We start from the raw sequence: 12,360 nt of genomic DNA, 5'->3' as shown, positions 1-12,360 counted from the left end.
AAGTCCATATTCTCTACTTATATCTGATATGCGCGATATTATTCTTTGTAAACCATCTAAGCTAAGCTGCGTAGTCGGCATATCTAATGTTGTTTAGACGCTCTTCGATGACTAATACACCTTCCTGTAGTTCTCCCAGTGCTTGCTGGAAGCTCTGTTCAGAGTACATATTAAATAAAAGCGGGGACAGAATGCATCCTTGTCTCACTCCTCTATCTATGGAGACTGGCTCTGTCAACTCGTCATCAACTTTGGTGTTGGCAGTTTGCTTGTAATAAAAATTATTCTTAAGACCCGCTTCTTTAATTTAAGTAAAAAAAAACGTAAACAATAAAAAATATATTTACTCTGATAAAACAACAGAAACTGTATATTAACTATAAAAAATAACTTATATAAGAATAATTAAATAAAAATAATATTTAAATACTAAAAGACTTAAAAAATAGTAGAACTTTTTTCAATGACGTGGATATAAAAGTTTGGTACGTCGATCTCTTCCAAACGTTTAAAATCTCCAAAGATTTTGTATTCAGAATTTTCGCCAAAGGATTTTCTTAACATCTCGTTGAAAACTTTCAATCTGTGTGGATAATAGGAAAGACGGAATTCGCTAAAAATAAAGAAAAACGTGAGTATTTTATGTGTTTTAAGCTACTCGTAGATATGCTGATGACCAAAAAAATACAACACTTTGTAAGGTACAGTTATTTATTTTGTATACTTTCTATACAGCTATTTGGATCAAAAGTATTGCTTTGTAAGTCTTATCTAAAAATATATAGAGTGTCCAAAAGTAGTGGAACGGTCGAATATTTCGCGAACTAAACATCGGATCGAAAAACTTAAAAATACGTGTTCAATAATTTTCAAAAATCTATCCAATGACTCCAAACACCAATCCCCACTATACCCCCTGGAGGTGGGGTGGGGGGTAACTTTAAAATCTTAAACGGAAACTCCCAGTTTTTCTTGCAAATTTAGATTCGTTACGTAAAAGTAGGCAACTTTTATTCAAGACGTTTTTTCGAACTGTGGATAGATGGCGCTATAATTGGGAAAAACGATTTATCCTGATACCATAGGTAAATTATAGAAACGGTCTAATATCTCACGAAATACACTTCCAAATGAGAAACCAAAAAACAGATTTTTAATCTTTTTTGAAAACCTATCGAATAACACCAAACATGACCCTCCAACCCACCCCCTGGATGTGGGGTGGGGGTAACTTTAAAATCTTAAATAGCAACGCCCACTTTTCATTGCAGATTCGGATTCGTCATGAAAAATTAAGCAACATTTATTCGAAACATTTTTTAGAATTGTTAATAGATGGCGCCTTAATTGGAAAAATTCGATTTATTAGCGCCATCTATCAGAAATTTTAAAAAATGTTTCGAATAAATGTTGCTTAATTTTTTATGACGAATCCGAATCTGCAATAAAAAGTGGGGGTTGCTATTTAAGATTTTAAAGTTACCTTCACCCCACATCCAGGGGGTGGGTTGGAGGGTCATGTTTGGTGTTATTCGATAGGTTTTCGAAAAAGATTAAAAATCTGTTTGTCATTTGGGAGTGTATTTCGTGAGATATTAGACCGTTTCTATAATTTACCTATGGTATCAGGATAAATCGTTTTTCCCAATTATATCGCCATCTATCCACAGTTCGAAAAAATGTCTTGAATAAAAGTTGCTTACTTTCATGTAAATAATTAAAATCTGCAAGAAAAACTGGGGGTTTCCATTTGAGATTTTAAAGTTACCCCCACCCCACCTCCAGGGGGTGTAGTGGGGGTTAGTGTTTGGTGTCATTGGATACATTTTTGAAAATGATTGAACACGTATTTTTCAGTTTTTCTACCCGAGGTTTAGTTCGCGAAATATTCGACCGTTCCACTACTTTTGGGACACCCTGTATATGTGATAAAGTTTTACCTCAATATTTTGTGTTTAAGTACTGTTTTTCTGTTTTTATTCTCGCAAAAACAAAAAATATAAGAAAGTTTATTTCGGTGTATTTAATATTAGTTTATTGCACATACTAAAAAGGTTATAATGTATACTTCTATAAATAAATATGTAAAAAAATATTTGTCCTTCTAGGTCCATTTTTTTTGGCTATCAGTAAGTACATTATTTAAAACAAAAACGCTGGACGGAACGGCCGCCCGAGAACTTTATCGTACCGATCTATTATCGTTATGGTACTAGCTACTGGAATTCTATAAAAATAACAAATATACTCGTTATTTTATATTTTAGAAACACCTACTGTACTTAATAGTATTTTATGGTTCTACGCATCATTAATTCCTGCATTTGAGAAAATGTTCGATGCCATATTTCGGGGACACACTATAAATGTGTAGGTTATTGCATAAATCAATAGAATATTATAGTCATACTTTCATTTCAAATTAGTTCATTTTTCTGAGAAATTAATAGTTTAAAATATTTGCATTTCATTCTATTTCGATTACGCCAGTCAATGCGCGAGATTAAGAACAAGATATTATCTCCAAATTCTATCCTACTGCATGGAATTTAATGAAATTTTGGGAGTAGCCCAATCTCCTAATTCAAAGTCTATCCTATATACTAGGGCGCTTTTATCATGGGGGAAGTTCCCACCACTTCTCAGGGGTGAAATATTTTTATTTTCGAATTACATGGAGAAAAATGAAGATTCTTAAGAAAATTTAAAAATTCATTCTATAATTTGATCACATTTTTTACAAAAACCATTCATTTTAAACCCGTTCAACTTTTTGAAAGTAGAAATAACACTATATATATTAAAAGGTATTGTAGAAGGAAAACAATGCATTTAAATTATGGTGGATGGGGAGTTAAATGTTCATTTTCATTTTTCCTTAAAGTACATTAGTCATATATTTTTTTGCACCATATCTCGCTTAGTTTGTAAGTAACCTACATTTAACGGTGCTCGTTTTAAAGGCCTTTTCAAACACTACAAAAGGTGTTGGTAGCATTGGATTCATTTTAAACCCGTTCAACTTTTTGAAAGTAGAAATAACACTATATATATTAAAAGGTATTGTAGAAGGAAAACAATGCATTTAAATTATGGTAGATGGGGAGTTAAATGTATATACTTTTCATTTTTCCTTAAAGTACATTAGTCATATATTTTTTTGCACCATATCTCGCTTAGTTTGTAAGTAACCTACATTTAACGGTGCTCGTTTTAAAGGCCTTTTCAAACACTACAAAAGGTGTTGGTAGCATTGGACACCTAAAACCTACCGTTCCTCTGTTATTTCAAGTTGAATACACCGATTTGAGCATGACCCAAAAAACAAACTATTTTCACCTACCATATCTCTTTTTGTATTATAAATAGAACAAAAATGAATAACCATTTTCAATTTCATTTTTGATTTACATTTACTCTGTGTGGAGTATGAAGGGAACCAGTCTCGTTGGAACTTTACCGCGCTGAGCAGATGGGACGTGAATTGTAAATTGTAGAATTCCCTCATCTTCCTTAGTCTCAGCATCCGTATGGCTTGCAAATTGTTGAAGCCTCGGAGGTGTAACCAGAGAAGGTTCCCATTGTTTTCATTCTGGTGGGATATGCTATATGCCTATAGAGTGAAAACTTAGTCTTTTTATAAATAGAACATTTACGAAGGAACGAATCTCTTTATTATTTATAATCTAAAAAATGTTTTATATAGTGTTTTTAGTTCGATGCATAGTTTTTAAGGTATTCACAAAAAATCCGTCCGAAAAGGTGTCATTTTTCAATGAAAATGGCAAATTTTCAACTACGCATAACTCAAAAAGTATTGAGTTATCAAAAAAAAGTATAGACCAGTTTTTGCTTAGAAATAGGTTCTTTAGTCACTTCCGTGCTTATTTTGACCAACAAATTTTCCACCCCCCTGAAGAAGTGGGAACCGCCCCAAGATAAAAGCGCCATAGTATATAGGGTAGATTTTGTTTCTTGAGCTATTCCCTACTTATTGTGAAAATATCAAGTACATCAATGTAGTAGGATGGAACTTGGAGCCAAATACCCTCATTGACTGCCTTACAATAATGCTCTGCTATGAACGCGTGAGAGAGAGGACACACATAAGATTATAGCAAAATTTCTATTTACCGTAACTTTTCGAGTTTTTGAGCTACAGCAATGAATTTTATGTCGTTGGAAAGGTAATTTTGCATTCTTTCAAAATATGTTAAAATATACAGGGCGTATCTAAAAAATTAAGATTTTTTATCCAGCCATATATTTTATTAAGCCATATTTTTGGTAAAATTTATTGTTATAATAGATAATAAAGTACCATATATGTTTGCAAAATTTCAAATTTTAATTTCTATTAAGAAGGAAGTTACTGGCACTTGAATATTTTTTTATAAAAAATTCATAACTCCCCTCCTATGGGGAGTTAAGATATATGACTAATGTCATTAAATTTACTGATAGGATATCAAAAATATATCAAAAAATAAAAGAATTCCTTGGAGCCATTTTTAAGAAAATCTAGTTCAAATTTATGTCAAAATTTGACCCCTTAAATATAGGCAACCCGTAACTTTTTCTGAAAAACGATAACATCCTTCTTATAGCCCTATCTTTAGGCTATATAACGACTTTTTCAAATTAAACTTATCTTAAACAAGTTTATAGATAGATAGGGAAATGTGTCGGGTGGGCGGTCGGCCATGTTGGCCGCCATTTTGAATTTGGAAATGTCAAATTCCGTATTTTTATTTACCTATCGATGAGCTTACTTTGAGTTGAATTTCATTCATTTCGGTCAAAATTTGCAAAAATGGGCCCTAAATAACCCCCCTATTTCGGCCCCCTTTGAGAGGTTTTTTTTAAAAGCTTAGTTTCTCGACAAAATTCTCTTAAACTTACTCATACCGAATTTTATCAAAGTCGGTTCAGTAGTTTTTGCTGGGCGGTGGCGACATACGTACGTACGTACATACTTCCGACATGTTTTTTTTATTTGCTTTTTAGACTCAGGGGGACTCAAAACGTCGAAAAAAAGTGAAATCTGAAAAAAATTTTTTTGCACGATCCTATAACTTACTAAAGTAATGATACTAAAGTAATATTATACTCATACTACGTATGTAGTACGATAAAGTAAAAATAGAATTAATTCGAATAGAAAGTAGAGTACACTTGTGGTAAAGTGTATTATGTGACTTTAAGTATTTAAATCATTATTTACCTTACTGAGTCTTCTATCACAGTATCTCGCTTGCCATTCTCTGCTGATATGTCAATTAAATAATCTAGGGTTACTAAAGCTGCCTTCCCAGCAATATACAATACTGATGTTTTAATATCTGTGGTGTGATAACTCTGAAAACAAAAAAATAAAAAGATTAAAGCTGTTTGCGATCATATAAAAACAGTTTAAATAAAGTATGACATTGAGATTTTCAACCGAAAAAACTAAGGAAATAATATTTGATAAAAAGAAAATAAAACACAACTTAAACCTAAACGGACATATTCTTATAACAATTAACAAACTCAAATTCTTAAGAATAACATTTAACTATCCACTTAAATGAACATAGCACCTAAATGAACTAAATGAATCATGTCAACATAGTCCAGGGTAATAAGGTTTTTCCCATGACACTCGAGCAGCCAGGGCACTGAAGCGTTTTTTTGACAGGTAATACCTATAAGAGCAAATTGTAACTATTTCCTGCGTAGGATCTGGCGGCCATTTTTATTTATAAACAATTAAGTGTCAAAAAATGGCATTTTTTCTTTTTTCTCAAATCAATGGAAAACAGGGAAACTTATGGTTTTTTTAGTACAAATATTTTTGAGATTATGGAAAAAGCTTTAAAATGACGTATTACAAAGTTTGATATACTCATTTATTGTTAATATAATTGAGAAAAAAGGTCGGAATTGCAAAAAAAAATTAGTTTCGCAATATCTATTGTAAAAATTAGTGTACCAACTGTGAAATTTTTGTCGTATAAGGGTACTTTGGTGCTTAATATGTGATAAAAATTTCAACGCGATTCATCCAATTGTTTAAATTTTATTCAAATTTTTTATCCCAGAGAGCATTTTTTTTTGCAATAACATAAGTCAGAAAAAAATGAAGTTAGAATTTATTAGTAATAAACAATTATGCAAAATTATCGTAAATCTTTCCTTATAAACTTTTTATTTTGTTATATAAGAAAGTATATATATTTATTACAATTTTTTATCAATTATTATATAAATAACATTACTTGCTAGTTGTGCACTTGAAACAGGGTAAAAAAAGTTAATTTTTTTGGAAAAAGTTATGCAAAAAGTTTATAAGGAACGATTTACGATACTTTTGCATAATTATATATTACTAATAAATGCATTTTTTATTCGGCTTTTTTAAACCAAGTTGAAAATATAGCTCATGCTCTTCCATTTGACACCTGTGGAATGGTTCTAACGTCATTTTTTTCTGACTTATGTTATTGCAAAAAAAATGCTCTCTGAGATAAGAAATTCGAATAAAATTTAAACAATTGAATGAATCGCTTTGAAATTTGTATCACAGATTAAGCACCAAAAATCACTTATTTGACAAAAATTTCAAACATGTACACTAATTTTTACAACAGTTATTGCGAAAATAATTTTTTTGCAATTCCGACTTTTTTTCGCAATTATATTAACAATATATGAGTACATCAAACTTTGTAATATGTCATTTTAAAGCTTTTTCCATACTCAAAGATATTTGTACTAAAAAATCATAAGTTTCCATTGATTTGAAAAAAAAAAGGGAAAAATGCCATTTTTTGACAGGTAATTGTTTATAAATAAAAATTGCCGCCAGATCCTACGCAGGAAATAGTTACAATTTGTTCCTATAGGTATTACTTGTCGAAAAAACGCTTCAGTACCCTGTCTGCTGAAGTGTCACGAACAGGGTGTATTTTTGTCTTATTACCCTGGCCTAACAGGTAATAAACCTTTTGAAAGTGTTCATTTTTTCTCTGAAGTCCCACAAGCATAATCTTGCTCATTTTTCTGTCGACACTCAAAATTACAAATAATTTCAGATTATTTCATTCGTAGAGATTTTGACCAAGAGAAAGCTACAAGAATAAAAATTACAGCGGTAATTTTTTTCGATTATTTCCCCTCGTCAAGTTTTACGTCAGATCCTCTTCGTTGCTATGCAAAAAAGAATATTGAGTGATTTTAATGACAATTAATGTTTTACAACTTGTCAAAGAGAACACCATGAACACGTTTAGCAAATATTCAGGCGAAGATATCAATAAAATATTATGTACTTAAAATGGTTTAAAAACACAGTTATATTCATAACATAGTCTTACCGAATTACTCTCGAGCTCTTAAAAATTATCGATTTTTTTGCCCTGGTGACACTTTGACATAATTTCATTCCCCTTCGTGTAGTGAAATTAAAACTGTCAAATTGTCACTCGGGTCACAAATCGATAATTTTAGAGCTCTCGTGTAATTACAACTGATAATTTTGAAATTCTTGGTTAATGTCATCATTTTCAAATTTATTATATATTTTTTTTAATTAAATTTCTTATGAAAAACGGCATGATAAATATTGTTTATGAATACTATGGTTATTATTAAATATTTAAGAATATTTCGTATATTTTAATGATAAAAGTTTGGATAAATTTCCTTATGGCGAATGGTTGTACATACCAGTTATCTACAAAATAAAAAATCAAAACTAAAGAAGAGGAAATACGTGTCATTTAGTAGATATTAAATTTAAAATAAATAAAATAAAAATAATTTAAAATAAACACTGCACGTAGATTATCATAATATGTAAGTATTATCAAAAACGTTCCAACATAATTATTGTATTTAAAATACATAAATATTTACCAAAGACTTATCTCTGGTATGTATAAAATTATTTTAATGCATTATCATGCTTATTTTTACTTTGCAGAAATTTGGCAAGCTTTGTTAAAATATTATCTATATTATATTATAAAATATTTATATAAATAGATTAAAATTCGCAATACTAGGTGATTTGAAAGTCAAAGATAACCCTAACGTAAAAACGTGTCATTATAACAATCAGATAGTTATAATCTAATAAATAATAAAAACTTTAGTTCTAAAAATAATTTGTCGGTTGCTATGCATATTTCATGTGTTTTAGTTTGGTCTTTAGTTTTATTTTAGCTAATACTTAAGTACATAATGTATTTGAAAAACATACTTATGTTCTAATATGCCCATGAGTTTGTACGTTCTGTGCAATATTCCATGATTTTTGTTTTGCTTTAAAAATTTATTTTGACATACTTTTCTCTATATTATCACAAACTAGCTATAAGAATTCCCTTCTAGCTCCATTGTTCCTTCTTCATAGATGTTTTATCTCATATATCTAAGGTCTTTAACACTTTCATCCTACAGCTCAAATAATTTTTGAATTTCACAATAATCTAGTTAAAATCCTTCGTAGAAAAGTCGTATTACATATTTTCTTTTGTTTGTTCTTCTTCTTCTAGTATCGACTCCACTACCCTAACAACACAAAACATTCCAGGAATGTACTATCAAAGTTCTATTAATGTTTGAATGTACTGGATATTCAAGGAACATTCGGTGAATATCTGATTAAGTTATTCGTGGAATGTTACCACAAGACATTCTATGAACATACTACCAATGTCCTATATTTTAAGAGAGGCCATTTACTATTCAATTTGCATTCATTTTCAAATTTGCTGCGCGTGTATATGTATTTAGGCAATCCAAACCACGTGACTTCTGGTTCTGGTTGGCATGGCATACAGGTTACAGAGGTTATGTTTGTAATATCATTTCATTTCATCATTTTACTGTTTATCGTCATATTTTGGATTCATTTGGATTTCGTTTGCTGTATTTTGTGAACTTTATAAACTTTACCACACTGCAAAGTGATTATTTAAGGAAATTATTATTGGAGACACCAGATGTTTGGAGAAAGGTAGGGCAAACAATTTTTATCAATGTTCATTTTTCTCTGATATTTATCAATATTGATGAATTTTGCAAGCAATAACATTATTTCTTTTATTGTTTTAGATATTTGTTGAAGCTGAAAATAATTGGGGATTTAGATCCATATACAATTCAGTCAGAATTGGATTTTACCATAAAGTGCATTCCACCAAATTACTATTATAGATATTATAGATGAAAGCATACAAAAGCCTTCAGGCACATAAATATTTTACAGCTGGATTTGTTTTTAAAGTTGGAGTAAAGTTGGAAGTCACAAGCAACAACTTCGTAAGTACCTACAAGAATATTGAGGAAATCCAGCTTCTGGATACTACTGGGCAAACTAGAAGATTGAAGAGGACAAAGCCTTTTGAACTAGTTTGAGTGATAGTGAAAAGCAGAGCATAATGCTTGTGTGCATGTGTATGTTAGAATAGTGCGGTTAGAAACGCAGAGCATAGTGCTTGTGTGCCTGTTAGATTAGATAAGAGACGCTATAGGTAAGCTCTTCATTTTAAGGAACAGTAGTAATTTAGGTTAAATTAAAATTGCTCATTGGTCAGAGTTATGACCAGATTGTAATTCTAATGAACAATTCAATACAATGAATCGTCATCGTAGTGATGATTATGGAAAAAAATATATGACAAGATTTTGTGCAATAAAAATGTTTATATTTATCAAGGATGTATTATTTGGTATGGCTATATATACAGTCGGAAAAATGAAAGAATATCCATGAATGAACATATAAAACACGCTGTATTTTCCTGTCACCGTGTCACAAAGAAAATTGTCCAGTGCAAGTAACAATAATTATTACATGTACTTGTGCTGACCAGTTTTTTTTTGTGACACGGTGACAGGAAAATACAGCGTGTTTTATATGTTCGTTCATGGGTATTCTTTCATTTTTCCTACTGTACTTCTGGTATATCGTCGGTGATGTGACAATACCTCCTATCTGCTTTTTCATGAATTTTGTAGGAGATGAAAAACTTGTTTGGGCCACCTCGTGTTTTCATATATTTTTTGATTTGTTTTGTAGTAAATTCAACTATCTATTTACTACAAAACAAGTCAAAACTTACGTATGAAAACAGGAGGTGACCTTAAAAAACGTTTTTCTTCTCCTGCAAAACTCATGAAAAAACATATATGAGGTATTGTCACATCATTGACGATATATTTCAGAGAATGTCTAAAAAATATACTTTGAATGTCCTAAGAACATTCATGGAATGTTTCAACAAGACATTCAGTCTAAACAATATACTGTGAATGTTCAAAGAACATTCGTAGACATTCATGGAATGTTCCAACAAGACATTCAAGGAATGTTTAAAATGCTGACACAGCACTTTGCTGGGACTTTCCAGGGACGTTCGTGTGCTTTTGGGGACATTCCAGGAATATTTTCAATGTCCTGTGTGTACCTTCTAGGAACATTCCTGGAATTCTTTGTGTTATTAGGGTAATTAATGTTGGCTATAACCAGTGACCAGTGCAAACCCGGTCCAGTCCAGGGCCGTAACTACCATTGGGGCAACCGGGGCAGTGCCCCGGGGCCCCCGACCAAGGGGGCCCCCGTTTGGTTGGCCGTGCATAGACTTTAACGAGGAAAATAAAAATATGCATTTAACAGCCGATCCTAACTAAATAATTTCAAATGACACAATTTTAAAAAGACCTTTTAAAAAGTTTTAATTTTTCACTGGGGAAATTAGGCTTTTCGACTAAAATGCAATGGGAACAAAACAGGGCCCCTGAGGCCCGAGCTAAGCTGGGACCCCTGAGGCCCGAGCTAAGCTGGGGCCCCCGAGACCTTAACATAAAATTTTTAATTATTACCTAGAAAATTAGTTATTTTGGCGTAATAAAATATAAAATTCCATTGGAAGAGGGGACCCGGGCTAAGCCGGGACCCCCGAGACCTTTCGTAAACCTATAAATTGTGACTGAGGAAATTAGTTATTTTGGAGAAATAAAAACTAAAATGCAACCGGAATAGGGGCCCCAGGTCTCAGCTAATTTGTCTTAACCAATTTACCTCAGACCACATCTTGGTACGTGAAAAGAACATATTGACAACATATTGAAAAGAAAGGTATAGATAAGGTAGAACACATTAGGATCAGTCCCACCAGTACAAACACTGACCAGCTTCACTGAGTGTGTTCGGCTCACACTACAGTAGTTTAAGGCACCTTTAAGTGTATTTAAATCAAAGTGAACACGAACGAAGGAACGAATTCGTAGGTGTTCGCTTGGTTATTCGTTCGGTACAAAGTAAGACCCTTTAGGTAGATTGTAGCGAACGAACGCATTCGTTGATAATAATCCGTCAGCAATGTCAGATACAGATGAAGATGTAATGATTAGCGTTGCTAATTTTATACCTAGTTATTGCATGACATGCTGAAAAAAAAAAGAAAGAAGAAAGTGTGATGTTCACACAGGAGGGAAAATGCGCTTTCAAAGGGTTAAATATTAAACATTTTTCCGGCCCCCCTGACGCTGAGGGTAAATTCCCCAGACCTCTTGGTAGGAGCCCCCAGATCACATTTGCCCAGGGGCCCCCAACATCGTAGTTACGGATCTGGTCCAGTCTCTAATGTTTTTTCAAACAGGATATTTGTCGTCCACCAGGATCCCTCTTTCCTTCAATTCTACCCTTCATAATCAGCTATAAGCAGGGCCGCTTTATCTGTTAGGCAATATAGGCAGTTGCCTAGGACGGCAAATTATGAGAGGGCTGCGAAAATACTGTACAAAAAAATGGTACATGTTTGAAGGGCGGCTACTAGAGAATTGCCTAGGGCGTAAAGTGACCTAAATGCGGCCCTGCCTATAATAACTCGTACTTATCAGTTCTAAGTATGTGCCCGAATATGCGGTTTTTCTCTTTTTAATGGTGGTCAAAATTTCTCTGTCTCTTCCCATTCTGTGCAACACCATTACGTTCATAATAAGGGAAAGTGGGGGAATGGTGCGCACTTAAGCAGAAATCGATTCTGTTGTAAATTCTTTTAATCTATCATAACATCCAGTACGTTAGAGTAAGCCCTAACTATTCTACTTTGCATATGTAAAATAAGTTTTAGAGAAATACAAAGTACAAAAGCATGATATTAAAAAAAGAAAAGAAGTGCCTTTGCGCACGATTCCCCACCCATTAGGGTAATCATGCGCACAGATTGGGAAGTGGTGCGCACTAAATTAATGTTAGAAAAAAAACATTAATTTAAAATTAATGTAATAAAAACACTTCTTTCAAAAGTATAAAAGTATTATGAAGAAATAAGAATTGTATGGTATACTTAAATGTCATATTTTTAA

The 12,360-nt window shown here is 32.2% G+C and overlaps 1 protein-coding gene across 1 annotated transcript in view; it reads right to left on the bottom strand.

The window, feature by feature from the left end:
* Window positions 1-326: 326 nt before the first annotated feature.
* The window catches only part of LOC114342981 (glycine N-methyltransferase), a 30,547-nt gene continuing 18,513 nt past the window's right edge, over window positions 327-12,360 (bottom strand). The window contains exons 5-6 of the mRNA XM_028293792.2: window positions 5,225-5,358; window positions 327-613 (exon numbers count right to left, since the gene is read on the bottom strand). Coding sequence (XP_028149593.2) covers window positions 439-613; window positions 5,225-5,358 — 309 coding nt within the window. The 3' untranslated portion in view covers window positions 327-438. The remainder of the gene's footprint in view (window positions 614-5,224; window positions 5,359-12,360) is intronic.

Source organism: Diabrotica virgifera, chromosome 3 (assembly GCF_917563875.1).
Source record: "Diabrotica virgifera virgifera chromosome 3, PGI_DIABVI_V3a".
NCBI classification, from domain to species: domain Eukaryota; kingdom Metazoa; phylum Arthropoda; class Insecta; order Coleoptera; family Chrysomelidae; genus Diabrotica; species Diabrotica virgifera.
Note: the sequence above shows the minus strand (reverse complement) of the source record. Positions and strands in the feature narration are given on the sequence as shown.